The following is a 22,546-nucleotide window of genomic DNA, read 5'->3' on the forward strand; positions in this document are numbered from 1 at the left end:
TTAAGACTTGTTCATTTATTTTAGAGGTGGGAGGAGAGAGAGCAAGTGAGGGGAAGGGCAGAGGGAGAGAATCTCAGGCTGACTCCCTGCTGAGCGTGGAGCCCAGCACGGGGCTCAGTCTCACGACCCTGAGATCATGACCTGAGCTGAAATCAGGAGTCAGACACTTACCCAGCTGAGCTACCCAAGTGCCCCAGGATTACACTAGCTTTTATAATTGCCTTGTATTTACCTTTACTGAGATCTTAATTTATTCAGTGACTTCAGGTTGCATCTAGTGTCTTTCTGTTTCAACCTGTAGGACTCCCTTGAGCCTTTCATGGCAGATCTAAATGTCATGAGTGCCCACAACTTTTTCTTTAATGGGAATGTCTTAATTTTTCCAAAATTAATTGCCATTGCCCAAGCCTTCCTCTGGAAGTTAAAAACCTTAACAGACTCCAGAGCTCCAAATAGTTGCATCATTTTTCTGCCCACACAATTGTTGTCTGGTTGCTATGGAGACCATCTTCCCAGAATCCTCTCCTCTGCTTTCCAGTAGAATCTGATCCACCAAATAAAGTGGAATATAAAATAAAATAATTCTTCAAAAGCCTTTTGAAGACTTACTTGTTTGAGAGAGAGAGAGAGCATGCACCAGCAGGGAGGGGGGAGAGACAATCTCAAGGAGGCTCCACACTGAGCAGAGCTCAACCTGGGGCTTGATCTCACGACCCTGAGATCATGACCTGAGCCGAAATCAAGAGTCTGTCACTTAACTGACTGTGCCACCCAGGTGCCCCTTCAAAAGCCTTTTGGAGTACAGATTTCTTTTCAGACCAGGATAAGTGATTTACCACAGTGCTGAAGGTGGCCTGGAGCCCCCTCCAGTTGTAGCCAAAGGGAAACACACACTTGGATCTTACCGTTTTCATGGTCTACAGAGGTGGAGGCTATAATGTTACATCTTGATTCGATAAAGATACTTCTGCTTGAAACAGAGATAAAGCGATCTATGCTATTACTTCGTGGTGATTCCACTTAATATAAGTATAAACCCTAGGAATCCCAGAGAGAGGAGTAACTAGACTTTCTCTCAAACTTATGAAATATTTCTTTTTTAAAGATTTATTTATTTTAGAGAGCGAGAGAGTGCGTGCAAGGGGGGTGGGGAGGGGCAGAGGGAGAGAAAGAGAATCTCAAGCAGACTCCGGGCTGAGCATGGATCCCTATGTGGGGCTCGATCTCATGACCCTGAGATCATGACTTGACCTGAAACCAAGAGTCGGCCGTTTAACCGACTGAGCCACCCACGTGCCCCTCGAATTTATGGAAGTTTTTATTAAACTTCTGACATTTAATTTGATGAGTACCTGAGATGAAACCTATTGTGATGTCATTTAATGAAAACCCATATGCCTTAAGTACTGAGAGGCACAAACAGAGCTGAAATCATCTGGTTTATAGTCTGTCCTGATGGAAATTCCTTCTACCTCTTTGGTTGCACTTGTCACCATGTTTCTTGGAAATGTTAATACACTTTCAGCCTTTGGACAGAAATGTCATTAAGCCTTCTGTGAAATACCAAAAGTTGAGAGAAAGAAGTTTACCCAGTAAACTGTTTTCTCCATAATGGGCACTGTGTAATGTCTGATTTAGTGTAAGACCCATGAGTATGTGTTTTATGTTCAATTTAAGTTTTATAATACTAACTCTTCAAAAGTGTAATTTGAACTCTGACAGTTCCTGGTAGCTCCTGGATACAATTTGCTCGATGTCCACGAGGACGTCATGTGGGGGACCCATATAGCATCTGCTGTTTCCTTCAGATCAATTGCCCTCTGGGCCTCCACACAGGATGTTTTAGAACTGTGGTGGCTCTCCCTTCCACCGAGGGTGCTCACTCTCAGGTGGGGTGTGCCACTGATGTTCGCCCAGACCGTGGACACTTAGTTCATCATCAACCAAAGTCATACTGCACTCGAAAGTAACCCTTCCCAAGAAAAGTCCTAAGGTGCATCCTAAAAATAAATGCAGGTGCCCTCATCCCTGAGTCCTCTAACTGACTACATCTGCTCTCAGTGTCTCTTCCAGAGTAGAGCATGAGAGCTTGTTGTTTGGGGCTTATGGAAAACTAATTCCTTATCCAGGTACAAGTCTGTCTTCATAAGAATTGGGCATTTTTCTTCCAACTTGGGCTATGGGTCTGTGATGTTGATAGGGTCCAAGATTGCTGTGAGCTTGGACATGAGATGTTCAGCTTTCCTGGTTGCTTTTTTCTTAATCTGTCTGTGTTCTTGTCACTTTGATGAGATTTGTTCATGCTTACTCACCCTCAAGACCCAGAGCCCTCTATGAGCCCCAGGGCGATGGGAGAACCCATTCTCTGCTCTCCACATATGTTGTTAAAATGCTCATGGGCCCCGCAGTTAACAGAGTTCTCTCTCAATTTCCCACTGGCTCACACGCTCCTGGGGTTGGAGGCTGTGTTTTATTTTTTTTTATATTCAGAGCACCTAATACAAAGCCTGATACATAGCATGTCCTCAGTTAATATAATGAATATTTGCTGAGCTGAGCTGAAGAACTCTGTTCCTGCTAAAAACAGTACCTGCACAGAACTAGGGGTTCAGGAAAGGTTCATTTTAGTGAGAATCTTGGTAATTTTGATAGTTAGGATTTTACTAACTCCCCATCCAGCAGGCAGGAGGTTGAAGGAATGTTTCATAAATCCAGCGTTGTTTCTTCTTTAAGCAAATATTGTGGCTTTGCAGCAAATTAAAAGGAACCGCTTGTGTGTTCGATTCTGGGGTAATTCTGTATTACCTTTTGTGAATTCCGTGAAGTACCCACAGTGAAACCTGCCACCAGAGCGTCTAACGGTGCTCCCACGTTCACGACACAAGCGTCCCCCACTCCCGGCTTCTCTCCTCCGTTGCTGGGGTGGCTAACGGTGCTTTCCCCAGACATTTGGCGGGGTCTGCCTGCATGTGAGGGTGCTCGCTCCCGCCCCTCCCACAGCTCAGCTCCAGGGCCATCGGCTTCAGATGCACGGAAGACATGTTTAAAACCACAAACTCGGAAAATTTTCCTTTCCCTCTCAGGTTGGCTTGGCTAGAGAGCTTCTGTGAGAAAACTGATTTGTATTAGATACGTTTTACAGTATTTTACAGTCACTCACGTTAGATTCTGGCTGTGGGTGCCCCCCTTCTGTCACCTCTGTCGTGCGGGGAGCGGGGTTCCTGGGGCATGTGACCGTCAGCAAACCGCCTCCTCTGAGCCTGGTTTCCTGATCACTGACACGGGATGGGATGTCCGTCCACCGTGCCCCACTGGCCCTATCGCATGACAGGCACGTGTAAGTCAGACGCAGTCCCGACCTGGAGAGGGGCCCCGAGCCCTAGGGTGTCCCCACCTTCTTCACAGCATGGTGGCATTGCAGGACACGGTTACTTCAGCTGCAGGATTCCTAGGTCTGGAGGCCCAGGAAGTGCTGCATGTGGTTTAGTCGTTGAAAATGGGAGCACTGACAGGAACCGTAGCCCAGTAGCCCCCTTCCTGCAGTCCCCTTGGGGCGCTGGAGGCCAGGCTGCATGGACTAAGGGTGGCCTTGCTGTCTTACAGATGTCCCATGCAGCCACCAGTGCCTTCTGCCGTTCCATTAAGCTGCAGTGTGAGCTCTACCCTTCTCGAGAAGTGGCCATCTGCTTGGACCCTTACTGTGGACTTGGGTTTGTCCTGTGGTGCCTCTGTAGGTAAGTATCCTCTTGAACATCTTTGCAATGATGACCAAATCAGTCATGCACCCCCTTTCTAGACCATTTGCAGAGGAGATGCCAGTGTCGGGGGGGGGGCACTGCCACCTCCCAAGGGGCCAGCCGCGGTGGAGTCACAGATGGGTCGCTGTCCCATCCCTCCTCAGCCCCGCGATCCAGGAAGAGCAGGCACATCGCGGTGCTATCCACGCTCTTCAGCATTTGCTGAGCCCCGCAGAGACCAGAGACTCTGGTCTCATTCTGGGAGGCTGCCCGGTGGGGACCCCTGTTTCCAAGTGAGGACGCCAGGCTGAGCCTTTGGTTCTTTGCCTTTAAATCCTAACCATTATCCACCCTGGAATGTGTATTAAATCGGTGGGCACTTCAGGCTCCCTCCTGCTTCAGGCCTCTCCCTCGTGGGTGGGAGGAACGTCAGCTGCAGGAAGGCGGGGAGCTCCCCGTGAGAACCCCACCCACCCCACCACAGTCCAGCCCCGCAGCCCTAGCGCCCCCAGTGCCGGCCGGTAGCAGGCTCGGCAAGGGTCTGCAGAGACGGTGAACACATGGAGATGTATTAGCATTTCTTCGGACTATACATACGTGTTCACTGTAAAAACTTTAGGGAGTACGAAATAGCATGAAGAACGTGAAGACCTCAGTGACCATACCACCTCATGACACCAGGAAATACTCACCATTAGCATTTTGCATATAGTCTTCCAGAGTTTGGTTTGGAAGGTAGCATACTATTTGTTGTTAACACTTCAAGCTTCTGTAAGTGTATGGAGAATGACATAGTGCACACCGTGCCCACCATCCAGCACCCCACAGACCGCGTTTGGATGGTTGTTTCATCTCTCCTTCTAGTTTTTTCTGCCCCTGTGTTCCATTCGGCATTTTAGGAATCACCAAACAACGTGATTTAACCATAAACCATTAAGTATGCATACGGTTTTGTGACTGTGCCTTAATATAGGTATAAAACTGCGATGCTACCATTTGAAAGTTATGATTTCCTTTCTTCTGAATAGTCTGTAATGTCTTCTCTCGCGTCTTTAAATACACTTCGGAAAACAATTCTTCTAAGGCATTCCTAATATTTAATAGTGGAATTAAAATCCATCCAGTCCTGTATTTTTGAAAAAAAATTTCTTTTGGAAAAAAAGGAGTTTTTGCAATTCATTCTAATTAGAACAATTAAAGTTTTTGAGAGAGCAAATTCAATTAAAATATTTAATGATTTTTACCTCACTGTAAAATGCAGTAGTATCGCGGGTAAATTTTTTTCTCGGGAAATAGTTTAGAATATGGCATTCCAGCAGAGGGACCAAGTGACCCTTGGCCAACTGAGAAGGAAGCCTGTCCTGAACCACCAGCTGTGTGTGGAGGAGACTGTGTGTCCCTTGGCAAGGACACCAGTCGAGCCAAAGCCAGTGGATGGGATGCTTTCCCGTCCTGGGGCTCGCCGGGCCTAACCCTCGTGACATCACCAGAGAGGCTGCCTGTCGGCGGGAAAGTCAGTGTTTGATGTGCACCAGTAGCAGCAGGAACACGGTGGGGCTCTTGAAAGGGGCTCTAAGGAAACTCTAATGAGCATCCTTCCTGCAAATTCGTTCCGAAGTCCTGAAATTACAGTGTTTTGTAGATTGCCTCTGCAATGCTGAAATAAACACATAAGAACTATAAACTTCTTCCTTCTGAAGCCCTCTGTAGAAACAGATCCAGACAAACTTGCTTAAAAACTGGACCTGGGAGCATCTACCCAGGAGTGCTGAGAACGCCCAGCACCTGTCAGTACTGTGGATACCAGTAGTCTCTCAGATGAGCTAGTGTTCACTCAAGAAATGGCCGATTTCAGGGCTGGTACAGGAAATGCACAAGGTGAACCTGAATGTCTTTTCGTGCGAGAAAGCGCGCATGGTAGGAGGGTGACATGTCCTTTGGAGGGGCTCCCACTGGTCAAATTGGGGGGACTTCAGCATCAAAATAAAGATTATGATAGGTAAGACTGGATAAAATAGAAAAAAATCTCACTATTCAGACAGACGGACAAATTGAAAGCTTGATTGATAGAGTAGACAGCTAGAAAATAGTTGTTCGTTATAAAGGGGAGGAGAGAACCTTCACGGCAGGGACACGGGGCTGTTGTGCGTCACCCAGAGAGTTGCAACAAAGGAAGCAGCATCACGTCCAGGGTCTTCCTGACAAAGACCCTTCCCTGAACCACTGAGTCCAGGGAGCATCAGACCCAGACTGAGGGATGCCCGTAGCTGCTGTCTATGGCCACGAACACCAGGATCACAGAGTCACACAAGCCCTGAGGACCCAGCGGGCAGGCTGATGGCATCTGTGCATGTGTCTCCCAATGGTCTCCTTTCTCTGTAAAAGTCACCGTCAGGACCACAGGCAAACGTGAAGAGGGTCCGAGGCTTCAGTGGAAGAAATGTATGTTTCCTGATTTTGATGTCTTAGCTGGCCATATGGAGAAAAATAAACTTGCTTCCTGGAAATATCTGCTGATATATTTTGGGTTAGTGGGGCATCATCAGGTCAGTGACCCATCCTCAAGTGATTCAAGAGGGGAAAAAGTTATTTCTACTTAAAACTTTTCTGTAACTTTACAATGGTTTCAACATTTCGAAAAACTTTAATACAACTTCTGTGTCTTCATCCTAAAGTTCCCTTCAGTCATAAAATAGAGTATTATTTCTCTGAGAATCATGGTATTAACAGAATTGTTTCAAAATAGTCTTAAGATCAAATATGTCGGGGCGCCTGGGTGGCTCAGTCGTTAAGCGTCTGCCTTCAGCTCAGGTCATGATCCCAGGGTCCTGGGATCGAGCCCCACATCGGGCTCCCTGCTCTGCAGGAGGCCTGCTTCTCCCTCTCCCACTCCCCCTGCTTGTGTTCCCTCTCTCGCTGTATCTCTCTCTGTCAAGTAAATAAAATCTTTAAAAAAAAAAAAAAAGATCAAATATGTCTTAAAATGCATTTCCAATCATTGATGTTCATGGGTTAGAAGTTTCAATATTATTAAAATGGAAATTCTCTGCAAATAGATCTAGAGATTTGACGTAGTTCCTGTCAAAATCTCAGCAGGGTTTTGTTGTTTTTTTTTTTAAGCAGAAATGGACAACTTTATCCTAAAATTAAAAAAAACACACACAATATCCAAAACAATTTTGGAGTAATATGACAAAGTTGGAAAACTCAGACTTCCCAATTTCAACATTTATGCAATAACCAGGCCAGGGCTGGGCTGACGTAAAGGTAGTAGGAAGGTAGATGCAGAAAAAAGAGCCAGTGAAACAGAATTGGGAGTCCGGAAACTGGTGACCTCTTACATGTGGTCACTTCATTTCTCAACAAAGGAACCACGGCAGCTCAATGATGAAAGGGTAGTATTTTCAATGAATGATGCTTGGGAATGTTGGCTGTTCATCTGCAAAAAGATTAAACTTTTACGTTACATCGTGTAAATAAATTCACATTAGGTTGCAGACATTAATGTAGGAAATAAGACTTGTAGAAGGAGACAGAGGAATCAGTCTTTATAATCTTGAGCTAGGCAGAGTTCTTAGATATGGTACCAGAGGTACAATACATAAAAGAAATATTGACAGATGTGGCCTCAATAAAACTAAAAATGTGGGCACATCAAGCAACACTATTAAGAAAGTTGGAAATAAAAGCCACAGACTGGGGGAAAATATGTGCAAATCGTAACCTGATAGAGTCCCTCCAACCAAATATAAAACGAATTCTCAAAACTCAAGAAGAAGACACACAACATGATTTAAAAATAGGCAACAGGTTTGAATAGACATTTCACCAAAAATACACAAATGACTTATAAGCACATGAAAAGATGCTTAACATTGTTTAGGGAAATGCAAATTAAAACCAGTGAGATAACACTTCATACCCACTGGACCACATATAGCCACAAACCCCAGAAAGTAACAAGGTTGGGGGACTTGTATTTTCTGGTTTCAAAACTGTACCGCAAAGCAACAGCAACCAAGGATGTGCAGAAACTGGAATTCTCCGACATTGTTGACGGGAATGTGAAATGGTGAAACCACGGTTGGGCGCGTTCTTAAAAATTAAACATAAATTCACAGTCTGACCCAGCAGTTCTGCTCATAGGCATCAGCCAAAGCATCTGCCAAAGCAAAGGGAAATCACTGGAAGCCTTGATGTGTGAAATGTCCCTAGCAGCCTTCGTAAAAGCAAGCAAGCAAGAAAAAGACAAATCCACAGGTCGACCAGGATGAACAGTGTTTGTTCATATCCATACAACGCAATACAGCTGCAGTGCGGATAAACTTCAGAAACAGCTCACGGAGAGAAAGGAGCCAGATGCAAAAGACCACATATTCCGTGATTGTATCGTATGACGCCATTTATATGAAATGTCTGGGAAAGGCAACTCTGCAGAGACAGAAAGTAGAGTAGTGGTTGATTGGGGCTGGGGTCGAAGCACGATGGACCACAGATGGGTTGGAAATGTTCTAGAACTGCACTGGGGTGATAATGATACAACTCTGCAAATTTAGTAAAAATCCTTTCATGGGGTGATTTTATGGTATGCACGTTATACCTAAATAAAACTTTTAAAAAATCAAACAGTCTGTCATCGGGGTAACTGAGGCACACAGGGCAGACAGTAACCCGCCCACCACAGGGTACGTGTGTTATAGGGAGCCATGCGTCTGCCTTGCTCCGAGTGCCCAAGTTCTGAGGGTTTGTATGTTTTCTCAGGTTAGTAAGCTGAAATCACCAAACGACAGTTGTGAAATTTTATGTTACCAAAATGTCTTCTTTTTCCTCCTAGTCAGCCATGTTTTTCTTTTTTTAAGTAGACTATTTTCCAGAACAGTTTAAGGTGTGCTTTGAGATGCTTGAGTGTATTTCATACAGCGTGTGCATAAATAGCAACTGGCATACAACATTTTCTTCTACTACTTCTGCTATTCCTTCAAAGGTGATCAGATTGATTAACCTTCCTGGCTTATACATTAAGCAATTAAGCAAAAGAAAAAGCAGTGCAGCATTACGATGTGCCATCACAACACGTATGTGCGGCGCTAACAGCAAATTACTCACAACTGGATGACTTTCACTCTTTCTGAATTTTAGTTTTTAACCTATAGGGGTTTAAGGGGCGCCTGGGTGGCTCAGATGGTTGAGCGTCTGTCTTCGGCTCAGGTCATGATCCCAGGGTCCTGAGATCGAGTCCCGCATCGGGCTCTCTGCTCCTTGGGAGCCTGCTTCTCCCTCTGCCTCTCTGTCTCTCATGAATAAATAAATAAAATCTTTAAAAAAAAAAAAAAAAACCTATAGGGGTTTAAGATTCCTCCATCATTAATGCAATAAAAAACAATGAAAAAAAAATGGATCGGTTGAGCAAGCAACATCTCAGGGTCCTGAGGTCAAGCCCCATGTTGGGCAGAGAGATCACATCAAAAAAATGGACAAAGGACTTGATTAGACATTCCTCCAAAGAAAACATACATTTTTATAAAAGCACCCTGCGTTTCCTACATTTTGTGAATGTAGCAGCTTTGAGAGAACCCTATATATTGCCTCATAGCATCTAGAGGTTTCAGGTGAGCCCTCAAAAAGGCAGTCACTGAATCAAGAGTCCTATAGTTCTCTCGTGCTTTGCAGGATGTTTTCGTGAACGCACTTTCATTTTGTATTTGCACACCTGGAGGGGCAGTGGCGTGAGTGCCCCCTTCGTGCAAATGGGCAGCAGGTGTTTCTGGGCACGGGTGGCAGATGGGTCCTGCGGCCCTACCCTCACGAGCCCTTCCCGTCTCTCTCTGCAGTGTCTACTCAGGGCACCAGTCCATTCTCATCCCGCCTTCTGAGCTGGAAACCAACCCTGCCTTGTGGCTTCTTGCCGTGAGTCAGTACAAAGTCCGGGATACGTTTTGCTCCTATTCAGTGATGGAACTTTGTACCAAGGGGCTGGGCTCGCAGACAGACTCCCTCAAGGTAAGCAGCCTGTCATAGGCCTCAGAGGGCTTTAGGGAGCACGCCCAAGCGTCCTAGGGAAGCACCATGTCACAGGGCATGGGAAGGGTTACTGAAGCTAAAATTATCATTCACAAAAGCCACGGTATAATCCGCTGTCCCCTGAAGTTCCCAAAACTGATTTCAAGTGAAAACTTGATTTTATAAGGTGAATAATTTCCCACTGCCCCAAAGAATTATAGGTCAGGGTGCACACACACCCCCTCCCATGTCTTTGATTCCATTAGGTCTGCCTGAAAGGCCCTAAATTGCTTTTTCTTCTGCTGGTTTTCAAGCCATAGGTTTGAATTTAGCTACTCATTTTCATTTTCCTTGAAGACCCTGATTTGTAGGTCTGTATCCTAACGAGAATATTAGCATTTCCCTCCATTTGAGTCAATAACATTTTGATAGACATAGTTTCATGGTGAAGTAGTCATTATCCAAGTAAGGAAGGGGGAATAATCATACGACCTATTTCAATTTATATCCCGACTACTATCCATTGTTTATATGCCCAGATGTGTGTCTTTGTGTATATACAGATTATATTTGCGTATGTGTGTATAGACATATGCACATAAATTACTTAAACACAAATAGTAAAGCATTACATTTTTCTCCTGAATTTTGTTTTCCTATTTAGACCTAATGCATTAAGCTTGAACAAGAAACAAAATGCAAGATAATGTTGATATTAAGCTACATACACAAGTGTATAATTGCTTGAAATTATAAATATATATAGGAAAAGAAATTTATAAGGCATAATTATTACTTATTTCCACCTATATTATTTTAGAAAGTGACTGAGTACATTTCACAAATCGTAACATAATTGTTTTCTATGCACTTGACGTATTAATTTAATCTTTACGATAGGCATCTGAGATAGAAAGCACTGTTGTTAAAGATGAGGAATCTTAAGTTACAGAGAAATTGAGCACCCTTTCCAAGTCCTTACATTTAATAAATTTTGGAGACAAATTTTGAATCTCCGGCTCCAGGTACACCATCTCGAGCCCCGGGCCGCACTGCCTCCCCGAAGACACACATATGTAAATCGAGCGTTGGGATCACGCAGTTGGAGTGTTTTCTGTGTGACTCCGCATATGTGAGATCATATCCGGGCAGGAACCTCCAGGGCCAGAGTGCCCCCAAGCTGTGTCCCCTGCACCGTGCAGGAGCCTGTGTCCGTGCCCTGAGCCCAGGCTGCGGTGCAGGGCCGGGAGGGCTGCGTGGGCCAGCCTTTGGTGGTCGTCCTCCCACCACTCTTGCTCCGCTGGAGACCACCGCTCGCCACCCGCCTCCTGCCCCCAGCCCTGTGCAGAGGCCCAAGCTGAGCTCCGTCGAGCACAGTCGTACGAATGGGATCTTTTCAGTCTCGTGGGACTTAAGAGGAATGCTATCTTTATGAAACTGTCCAAACACTTTACTTTTCCATTCCATATTAAAAATAGGTCTTCTCTTTTCCGTCCAGGGTGTGCTCTTGTGTATCCATGTTTATAGGTGTACCTTGCTTCCCCAAACCCTGTCCTGTTAAGTATTTTATCCAGGACCTTGCTTCTCCTCGTGCTCCTTGCGGCTACATCTTGCTGTTATTTAAGATAGGTTTGTGATGGCATCCTCGGTCCTCTGATGTAGGATTTTCCCCCCACACAGACGTCCCAGGACAGTCGAATGATGTGGACAGACAGAGCCCAGGAAGTGAATGCCCGTGTGGAGTTTGTGTTGCTTGTGTCCGTCTGGTTAAGGTCACACACCCCGGACCTGGAAGGCTGACCTCTTACCGCTGTTGTTCCTTCTAGGCACGAGGACTGGACTTGTCCCGCGTGCGGACATGTGTGGTCGTGGCAGAGGAACGGCCTCGGATAGCACTCACCCAGTCGTTCTCAAAGCTCTTTAAAGACCTGGGTCTCCACCCGCGGGCCGTGAGCACCTCCTTCGGCTGCAGAGTGAACCTGGCTATTTGCTTGCAGGTGGGTTTCGTCGGGATCAGTAAGTGCTCCCATCAGAGAGTGACATTTAAGTGACAGGCACTCAGCACAGGGTCATTTTCATGGCTGATGTGTAGCTATGTTTAGAAGACGCCTTGTAATCAAATGCATGTGGTTGGTGCACACTTGTTTGGTTGGGATTTTTCTTTTCTTTCTCTTTCTTTTTTACTTTAGTCTGCATTTGTCAGTAACCATTCTTCATAGCTAGCATTCAGAGCTCTTACTCTGTCCTGAAACATTTTCACTTTGGTAACATGAGTAGCAGTTGGCCCAGACCCCTGAAGTCAGGCTTTTTAAAGATTGCATAGGACACAAATGTTTCCTTGTGGCAAGAAATGCTGCATCTTGACGTGCTCAGCCTCCTGGACACAGACAGTAGGATCTGTAGGAGGAATGCCAAGTGCCGTCAGCAGGTCCGGGAATCTGCTGCGGTGATGGCATCTAGAAGCAGACATTGCAGTTCCAGGCTGCATTTCCAGGGTGTGAGGCAGCCCCCTGAAGATACCCGCATAGCAACTGTGGCTGAAGGACACTTGCTCGCTTGCGTTTTCATTAGCCGCTTGCCACCATCTTCAGTGCTCCTTTCTTTCTTCGAACCCTTAACACAAGCATGTTGATCTGCAGCGATCGCTGGCCAGGGCAGGGCCGCCTGAAAGGAAGGACAGGGGCGTCCCCATGTGCCCTCCCCACAGCCTCACCCACAGCAAGCAGCCCAGGGCACAGCTGCAGACTTCGGTCCTCAAACAAATTGGCAGGATAAAAACTCCACTCACCCAGGTGCTGCAGTGGAGCACGACTCAGGTCATCTCCCGGTCTCCCATGCTACCCACCCACTGTCCCCCAATTTCTGACCCCAGGGGTGGTTGCTCATGATTAGCCCGGGGGTGACCTTGGGAAGCTCCCAGGCGGCCACGTCCTCACCAGCGCTCCGGGTGCTGGGACTCCTCCACGGACGGTGGCCGAGAACAGACTCTGAACATGTGTCCCATCGGATGAGATTGCTCCAGAAACATTAGCTACAGAAGGCGTTTTGTTGCTTTCTTATTTTTATTGTTTTGATTTTCTACTACATCCAAAGTGACATTGCTGTCATGGGCCATGGTGCTATTTTGGAATCTTGGCAGCATCTTTAATCATTTTTGTACATTTACCATTTTCCACTTGTTTGCTTTATTCTCAACTCACTTTCAGCCAGTTTTCCTTTTTCTGAACGGTTAGTGTTGGAAACTGGCTAGAAATGTCGATGTGTCAGAGAGTAGAGATAAAGTACATCATGATATGGCCACAGGGGCTCAGAGCCACAGGCCATGATGCTCGGGGCAAGGGGTGCTCTAGGGGGAGGGGCTTCGTGGCTTTGAGCAGCCTGTATCCTGTACTTGATACAACACCCCACGGTCACAACTGCAGTGTCCCTGCAGGGCCTGGGGACACCCCACGGTCACACACAGTAGTGTCCCTGCAGGGCCTGGGGACACCCCACGGTCACACACAGTAGTGTCCCCGTAGCTCCTGGGGACACCCCACAGTCACACAGAGCAGTGTCCCCACAGCTCCTGGGGACACCCCACAGTCACACACAGCAGTGTCCCCGCAGCTCCAGGGGACACCCCACAGTCACAGCAGTGTCTCTGCAGGGCCTGGGGACACCCCACAGTCTCACACAGCAGTGTCCCTGCAGCTCCTGGGGACACCCCAGAATCACAGCAGTGTCCCTGCAGCTCCTGGGGACACCCCAGAATCACACACAGCAGTGTCCCTGCAGGGCCTGGGGACACCCCACAGTCACACAGCAGTGTCCCTGCAGGGCCTGGGAACACCCCACAGTCACACACAGCAGTGTCCCTGCAGCTCCTGGGGACACCCCACAGTCACACACTGCAGTGTCCCTGCAGGGCCTGGGGACACCCCACAGTCACACAGCAGTGTCCCTGCAGGGCCTGGGAACACCCCACAGTCACACACAGCAGTGTCCCTGCAGCTCCTGGGGACACCCCACAGTCACACACTGCAGTGTCCCTGCAGGGCCTGGGGACACCCTACAGTCACACAGCAGTGTCCCTGCAGGGCCTGGGAACACCCCACAGTCACACACAGCAGTGTCCCTGCAGGGCCTGGGGACACCCCACAGTCACACACAGCAAAGTCCCTGCAGGGCCTGGGGACACCCCACAGTCACACACAGCAAAGTCCCTGCAGGGCCCAGGACACCCCACAGTCACACACAGCAATGTCCCTGCATCTCCTGGGGACACCCCACAGTCACACAGCAATGTCCCTGCAGGGCCTGGGGTCTCCCAAGGCATAAAGTAGCCTTATGTCAACCTGAGTCAGATTTTACTCTTACTGAACTCATCTTTATAGTCAGTGAGGTAGACACTGAGCGTACAGAGGAGTTTTCAGTGAGTGAGTAAAATATTCCTAGTAAAAACCAGCAAAGTAGGACAGTAAAGGGTGACTTGGACACAGGAGGTCCAAGTGGGCCTCCCCAGCGGGCAGCAGGTCAGCTAGGCCCCAGGAAGCCAGAGGCCTTGAAGCAGGGCTGGCCAGTGAATACCTTAGTTTTCTCTTAAACACTGCAAAAGTTACAACGTGTCATAATGGTACGGAAAGAGCAGGCAGAGCCTGCATTCTGAGCAGAAACCCACCTGTCGTGCTCCCTGTTGTGTTTCTAGGGGGCCTGACCCACAGTAAATGCCTAACAAGATTTGGTAAGTATTCTAAAACTGAATTTTTATGATTGTTTAGACAAATACGGGAAATAACCTGAATGGTTCTAAATTTCTTACAGATTGAATTTTTTTATAAAGGAGTATTTTAGAAAAATCAGAAAATACAGATCAGCCAGTAAATACATGATTAAACCCATAATTCCATCCACCCAGGAATAATCGCCATTAATCCCTTGATGTAAAAGTATCTAAAACACAAAAAGCTATAATGCTCAATCCCAAATACTGTACCTAAATGTTTAAAGGCATTGGAAATTTGAATTTTCCCTTTGTTGCAGAATTACCAACATATGTGAAATCGGGTAGTGGGCATCCTTGTTTTCAGTTGATGTGTTGTTTTCCCCAAGGATTGTTTGTCCCAGTCACTGAGTGGGCCTGCAGTTTGAGCCACTATTCTCTAGAGCAGCCCTGTTAGGAAAAGGGAAGAGTCTCTGCATGTGCGTGATGCATCCTAGCCTAAGGGAGGGACGCTGTCTAGACAAGGAGCGGAGCCTTGCCCGCGCAGTCACGGCCGTGTTCCTGGGCTCAGTGTGGCAGGGCCACTGGTCTTTGGGGGAAGGCTGAGTTACACAGCGGACAGGTTTTGTGACTGCAGAATACAATGTATCCACTACACGAGATTTTAACGCTACATGGAGATAAATTAGGGGTTTGTCTTTACTTGGCAAGAATGTTTTCCATTGATGGCACTCTGAATGTGTCCTCATCCCGCCCCAAGCATCCCTCCCAACTTGTACAGTTTGATACTATGGGTCATTCTCCACTGTGGAGTCTTGGACGCCTTTACGCCCTTGTACAACGACTCCCGCTGTTCTCAGCCTGAAGTGGACCTCCACCATCCTCACGTGCCACAATCCTGCTCCTCCTTCCAGGTCCCTGTGAGTCCTGGGGCTGGAGGTATTTTCCTTGCTCTGAATTCCCGTGGCACTTCATCCCTCACTTCACACTTTCTACCACTGCTTGCCATTGTTTCTGTAGACATTCATGACCCCCACTCGGGGAAGGACTGACAGAGAACCCAGGACAGCACCTCCCACAGCTGCATCAACCTCATGAATGTACCATAGTTCGATTCCTTTAGCTGCAGGTACAGCTCACTTTGGAGAAAGCAGGCACACTTTTTTGTTGAGTTGAGCCTCCCGTGGGAAGTAAGTCACGGCAGCAATGAATTTCCTCCCAAATGAGCCCACGGTGTGAATTTCCATCACTTGTAGCTCTTTCTGGCCAGTGAGAATCAAGGTTTTGCTGCCCATTGTTAGCTCAGGTGGCCGGTCCAGGGTCTGCACTTGAGAAAAAAGACATTTACCCTCAAAACAGAAGTATTCTCTGACAGGAGGATTGGGCCATGTGGTTCCAGGTAGCGTCTGGTAGGATCTTCACACAGCTCACTGAGGGTAAGTTGGTTGTTCTGAGATGGAAGAGACTTAGCCTCAGAGCAGTTCAGAGGACTTCCCGGTTGACCAAGCAGGGAAGTAGACAGAATCTTCCCCGCTCGTGGACCACATAATGTAAGCAGAGATGACCGTGTGTGCAGAGGAACCTGTCTGGTTTTTAGCTGTTTCCTTTTCTCTAGCATTTTAGATCAGACCTGCTGTTTTGTACGTCCTACACCAAGCAACCCAAGACCTGTGTCTCTGTGGGTGGGAGGTTGGAAGCATTCTCCATTCTGTGGCTGTGGGTGGGAGGAGTTTAAGGTGTTCTCTGCTCTGTGGCTGTGGGTGGAAGGAGGTTGGAGGCGTTCTCTGCTCCGTGGCTGTGGGTGGGAGGAGGTTGGGGCATTATCCGCTCTGTGGCCGTGGGTGGGAGGAGGTTGGGGGCATTCTCTGCTCCATGGCTGTGGGTGGGAGGTTGGGGGCGTTCTCCACTCTGTGGCCATGGGTGGAAGGTTGGTAGGTGGGAGGTTGGGGGCGTTCTCCGCTCTATGGCCATGGGTGGGAGGTTAGTGTGTGGGAGGTTGGGAGCATTCTCCACTCTGTGGCCATGGGTGAGAGGTTAGTGTGTGGGAGGTTGGGGGCATTATCAGCTCTGTGGCCGTGGGTGGGAGGTTGGGGGCGTTCTCTGCTCTGTGGCCGTGGGTAGGAGGTTGGGGGTATTCTCCGCTCTGTGGCCATGGGTGGGAGGTTGGGGGCGTTCTCTGCTCCATAGCCATGGGTGGGGGGAGGTTGGGGGTGTTCTCCACTCCGTGGCCATGGGTGGGAGGTTGGGAACATTCTCCACTCTGTGGCCGTGAGTGAGAGGTTGGTGGGTGGGAGGTTGGGGGCGTTCTCTGCTCTGTGGCAGTGGGTGGGAGGTTGGGGGCGTTCTCCACTCCGTGTTTGTGGGTGGGGGGAGGTTGGGGGCATTGTCCGTTCCGTGGCCATGGGTGGGAGGAGGTTGGGGCATTCTCCGTTCCGTGGCCATGGGTGGGGGGAGGCTGGGGGCATTGTCCACTCCGTAGCCGTGGGTGGGAGGAGGTTGGGGGCATTCTCCACTCCGTGGCCATGGGTGGGAGGTTGGTGGGTGGGAGGTTGGGGCGTTCTCCGCTCCGTGGCCGTGCGTGGGAGGTTGGTGGGGGGAGTTTGGGGCGTTCTCCGCTCCGTGGCCGTGGGTGGGAGGTTGGTGGGTGGGAGGTTAGGGCGTTCTCCACTCCGTGGCCGTGGGTGGGAGGTTGGTGGGGGGAGGTTGGGGCGTTCTCCGCTCCATGGCCATGGTGGGCAGCATGCTGGAAGGCATCCTGACAGCTCAGAGCTGTGGTGGCTGCTTGCTTGTGCTGTTGCATGAAACCCGGGTTTAAGAGAAAATCCTGAAAATTGACAAATGTGTCATTGTCCAATATACAACTGGGCAAGTATAAAAAATCTAAATATGAGACGATCATAAAAATAGAAGATTGGGACAGTCATAATTTCTGTGCTGCTGTTGACTCAGCTCTTCTATCTCAGAAACGGTTTATTTACCCACTTATCATTCTGAAGCAGGAATTGCCACATTAATTATTTCAACACAGCCCCCTTGAGTTCAGTGTCATAGCTCTGTGGCAAAAGAATGGACTCATAAAATTAACTGTGGCTGATTTGAATTTTACATGAAATATTGGCATATTATAGAGAACATGCAAGAATGAAATGTAGAAGTATGTGCCATTTTTTATGTTTAGAAATGACATTTCCCAGAACCTTTAGCCATAAAAACGACTTTAAAACAATTTGGATTTGTTGAATCTATGACAGAAGTGGACATTAGATCAAGTTATGACTTCTGAGTTTAAATAACTTTAACATAAATTTCCGTTAGTGCTGTTAAGAAGTGTCATGTGTTTATTAACCTCTGTTGAAAAAGACATTGCCTACAACCGCAATTACTCTTTTCAGAAATGTAAGCTGAAAGGTCTTCGGTTGTACTCGATTAAGAAATTTAGCTCATTGTAACAGAAAAATGAGTATCCTCCTCACCAGCAGAAGGAAGGAGGGAATATGAGGTCTTCTCTTTCCTAAAACTTTTAAGTCACCTTAGCAGAAACTTTGATCTTTATGATAAAAAATACCGATTAATTTATCTGGGAGGAAAGCTTATCATAAATAGCTGTGTGGAATTAAATCAATAGTAACAGTTATAACCAACCTTAAATCTTAAAACTCACACAATGAAAGAGAAATACAGCCACCCTGATAATGAGAAGTGAAGTCATTGTTGGAAAGAAAAAAACCAGGAAGCTCAGAGGCTGATATAAATCTTAAGTAATTCTCAAAAGAAAATTGATAGAATACTTTCATGAATTTGCCTGTGCTGTTGTCATGAAACCCGTTTCCCCCCTCCACTGCTTTTGGATGGGGGAAAGTGACAGTAAATGAGGTGTTGTGGGAGGGTTATATGCTCCCAGGAATGAGTCACATTCAGCTGAAACCCGCACACCCTTTCTGCTGATTCGTGTTGTCCCAGAGAATGAAAATTAACATTGGCGATCATGGGACCTGCATCTCAGTCACCCAGTATCCTAGTCCACATTCTGATTTGTAAGCGGCAGAAACCTTCCTTGGCAATCTGAATGAAAAGGAATTTGTTAAGACGCCATGGGTGGCTCTCAGAGGCATCTGGGGCGCTGGAACCCAGTTTAGGGTGGCGCACCCAGGAATAGCTCATGCCGTTCGTGAGAGGACGCTGGAGTTTGGGAGTCGTAAGGCGACCAGCTGGTGCTTGTGCTGCAGATTCGCCACCGCCACAGGCGGGAGCGTGCACACTGTCCGGTGCCACGGATGGATGCGGGTACCTGGCAGGCTTGGTTACCTGCCCACAGGCTGGCATCCGGGAGAGCGGGAGGAGGGTGGCAGTTAGCTTTAGTCACCACACATGGGCTTTGTATCCAGCACAGCTCCAAAAGTAGAGTTCCCCAAATACAGAAAAGGGGTTCAGATGCTTGGTGACCAAAAAGGGGTGACAGATGGCGACTTCAGCCCATCTCTTTGGCTGCCTTAATCAACACACACTCTGTCCCATTCTTACACATCGCCCCCCAAAAAAACTATCATAACACAGCTTTCACACTTAGAACCGATAACACACCCGCCCTCTGTCCAAAAAAGAAACGAGTTCAAGCCTCTGCTGTTACTGTGGTTGCTGCTGGGTGGTGGACATTCCCTCATGCTGGCTTGTCGGCTGTGGACTAGGCTATAAAGTTCACTGCCATGGACGGATGGGCTCCGTAAACTGTGAGACAAAGGCAGAGAAGAGAAGACGCGTTCTTGCACCCCTCTGTATGGCATGACTGGGTGTGCACTAGGCGCGGGGGGGGCAGGGTACCACAGTGAACAGACTTGGTGTTGGATCTGCTGGTTCCTGGGCGTGTCTTCCCATCTGGACATTCCGGAGCTTTGGGAATAACAGGAAGAGCCTAGGGTCCTAGCAGACCATGATGAGCTGGGCACCTGAGGCTGAACACCGCAGGCTTCACAGGCAAGGGGTCACTTTGGTGTGGGTTGATCCTTTATCAGCTGCAGGAATTTCCTGGGTTTGAGTTGGTGTCTTGAACGAAGAACATGGGCATCTGAGCTTCTCATTGGTCCTTCGACTTGAGCAGCGCTCGCAGACACAGCTGCCCTGCCTCAGTCTGCATGCGTTCACACTGCTCCCTGACCCGAAGCCCTTGGTGGCACTTTGTCTTGAAGGGCTGAGTGAGCAGCCTGGGCCTGCGGTCAGTATGGCCTCTCTCTGCACGACCCAGCTCTGCTGGTGCAGCTCAGCAGAAGCGGGTGACACGGGAGTGAGCGGTCATGGCTGTGTTTCTAGGGAACTGTGAAGAGGCAGGCTCCTTTTCTGCACATGGGTTTGCTGACCTTTGTGAAAGTCAGTTAATTAACCAATTTGTCAGGACATGGCATGGACTGCCATGGTCCGCTCCAGCATAGAAGCCGATTTTCACTGCCTTTGACTCCTACCAAACCCACTAATTAATTTCAGACCCTCTTACTTCCCTGACAATCTGTTACTGCAACCACTCCTGATACTAATTTCTAAATCAAGTTGAGATGCTTCAGACAAACCACAGAGACCAGCTCTGTTTGATGTTAGCAAAAGGTATATTTATATATAACGAATTCTGGACTTCCATTTTTTATTAGGCTGCATAAGTCACAAGAGACTGTTGTTCCAACCCTAGCCATTAAAACAACCTGGTTAATATACAAGTTACAGTTTTTAAGATCTGTCAGAGAGCTGAAGATTAACGGAAGTCTCAGTGAACTGAAGTCACCTGTGGAGAGAAGACACCCTTATTTTCATCCCTGGCAGAGAAGCAGCAGGGGGAACTTACCGTAGAGACCAACCAAACCCTGAGCGCACTAACGTGGCACATAGTGCGGGAGAGTGGGTCAAAATCCCAAGGAGCCCAGCTCAGTCACTCTGCATCCCTGCACCAGCCTGTCTGCAGGTCTCCTGTCCAGAGGGGAGAGTGCAGAAGCCGGCAGCAGGGCAGGAGAGCCGAGAGAATCATCTGAGGTTCTTTAGGCCTCTAGTAAATGCACAGTAACCAGCATCTGAAACCTTGTTTGGGAGGGGGGGTGGCCTGAGAAACCATTTCCCCTGAGGGACGGTGGGCCTTCAGTGGGTGGAAGGCAGAGGTACTGAGGTATGAGCAGAGAGCAGGAATGCTGAGCGGCCCCCTCTGGGCAGCTGCAGACTACTGGATACACTCCCCTTGCACTCCAAAGACAGAGGTGGGACAAGAGGGCTGAGCATGTGTGTCACAGCCCCCTGGACCTTCACCAAGTGCAGCATGTTTGCCTCCAAAGGCTGGGCATTGGCTGCAGGATGGAGAAGGCTGGGGTGAGGCTGGAGAGACGGAGAACCACCTTGTCAGGCAAAAAGCTGGTGTCCGGAGTCTCGTCCTGCCCACAGCCATGAAGCCAGCATGGACTGGCATCTCAGTGGAGCTGTTAGAGATCCCAGGCCACCTACAAAGGGCACAGATCGCTGAGACACCCGAACGAGGCCAGAGAAGGAGGTGCCCTTTCTGGGAGTGCATGCTTTTTACTTCAGTCTCCACTGGTCTCTTAAACACAGTGTTTACTTTACAGTAAAAAACTAAAAGACATGCACAGAGGAAATACATGGGCACAAGAAGAATGTGGAAATAGTCCGTAGAGTAGACATGCTGGAATTACCAGAAACTCTGAGAGAACTAGGATACATACGTTAAAGGGTGCAGTTGAAGAGGTATGCGCCTTGCACAAAGAGGTGGGGATGTCACGGAAAGATAAAAAGTACAAAAAAAAACCCAAATGGAAATGCTGGAAATGAAAGCTGCAGACATAGAAAGAAGATTCTTCGTGGTTCCCGTAGCAGACTGGATGCAGACGGAGAGGCCCCGTGAGCAAACTTCAGGTCCCATCAGTAGAAGCTTTGCAAACGGAAACATCAGGAGAGAAGGAAAGAATGTAAAGTGGAACAGTATGTGGGATCTCTGAGGTGATACCAAGTTGTCTGCTGTACATGTAGTAGGATCCCAGAAGGGGAGGGTGAGGGGACTGGGACAGAGAACCGTTTGAAGACATAATGGCGAGGACCGATGAGAGGTGTCGACCTACAGACTCAGCATCTCTGTGAGCTCCAGGCAGAGTAAATAAAAACAAACCTAGTTGAATCGTTCTCAAAACGCTGAAAGCCAAGTTAGAGATGGTCTTCAAGCAGCTACAAAAATAAAGATACAGTGCACAGAGGAGAACAATAAAAATGACAGAAACAACAGAAGTCAGAACACAGTGGAGTGATCCATGCAAAGTGCTAAAAGAGTTGCTTATCCAGCAAAAATACCCTTTGGGAAGACAATAGCAGGTATTTGTAGACAGGGCAAAACTGAGAGACTCCATCAGCAGCAGACGTGCACTACAAGAAAGGCTGAACTGCTCAGGTGGAGAGAAGAAAGCACACAAGGCAGATCAGATCTGTAGGAAAAGCAAATGCTAGAAAAGCTAAATACAAGGAAACATTTGAAAATTTTTCTAGCAATGTATAGATATGTAAATATTTTAAATTTCTTTAAAGACCATTAACTATTCAAAGCAAAAAAAAAAAGACAATTGAGGTATTTGTAGCATGCGTAGAAGTGGCACATGAGGTGACAAACCTCAGGGCAGACAAGGAGGTGAATGGAAATATGCTGCTCTTTATGCTCATAAAGCACATTATGTGAAGGTGGATTGTGATAAATTATGCCAATTTTAATCTCTACATCAACCACTAAAAAGAAAAGATCAATTGAGATAAAATACTATACCCAAAATATTCTGTTTGCGGGGAGGGGGGCAGGAAAAAGAAAGGAAGAACAAAAACAAAAGGGACAAATAAACAGCCAATCATATCAACAATTACATTAAAAGTAAATTAACTAAACAGGCAATTAAAAGGCAGAGATTGTCAAGTTAAAAAGAGTCAACTGTGTGTAAAGGTTACAAGAAACCTTAACTATGAGGGTATTGACAAGTTAAAAGTAGACACAAAGTCAGCAGAAGATGACTGGTGTGCCATATTAATAACAGATATGTTAGATGTAAAGGTTACTGAAAGTGAAGGTATCCATTGAATGATGATTAAA

At 47.5% G+C, this 22,546-nt stretch overlaps 1 protein-coding gene across 11 annotated transcripts in view; it reads left to right on the top strand.

The window, feature by feature from the left end:
* The window catches only part of DIP2C (disco interacting protein 2 homolog C), a 398,847-nt gene that overhangs the window by 336,604 nt on the left and 39,697 nt on the right, over positions 1-22,546 (top strand). For all 11 annotated transcript variants that reach the window (XR_010411754.1, XR_010411755.1, XM_064592166.1 and 8 more), the window contains 3 exons: positions 3,604-3,734; positions 9,569-9,737; positions 11,564-11,734. Coding sequence is in view for 9 of the 11 variants with exons in the window: in XM_064592166.1 (XP_064448236.1) it covers positions 3,604-3,734; positions 9,569-9,737; positions 11,564-11,734 (471 nt within the window). In the remaining 2 variants the exon portion in view is untranslated. The remainder of the gene's footprint in view (positions 1-3,603; positions 3,735-9,568; positions 9,738-11,563; positions 11,735-22,546) is intronic.

This window comes from Mirounga angustirostris, unplaced genomic scaffold (genome assembly GCF_029215605.1).
Source record: "Mirounga angustirostris isolate CCGP_5_RB_7025 unplaced genomic scaffold, mMirAng1.0.hap1 SCAF_5, whole genome shotgun sequence".
Lineage (NCBI taxonomy): Eukaryota > Metazoa > Chordata > Mammalia > Carnivora > Phocidae > Mirounga > Mirounga angustirostris.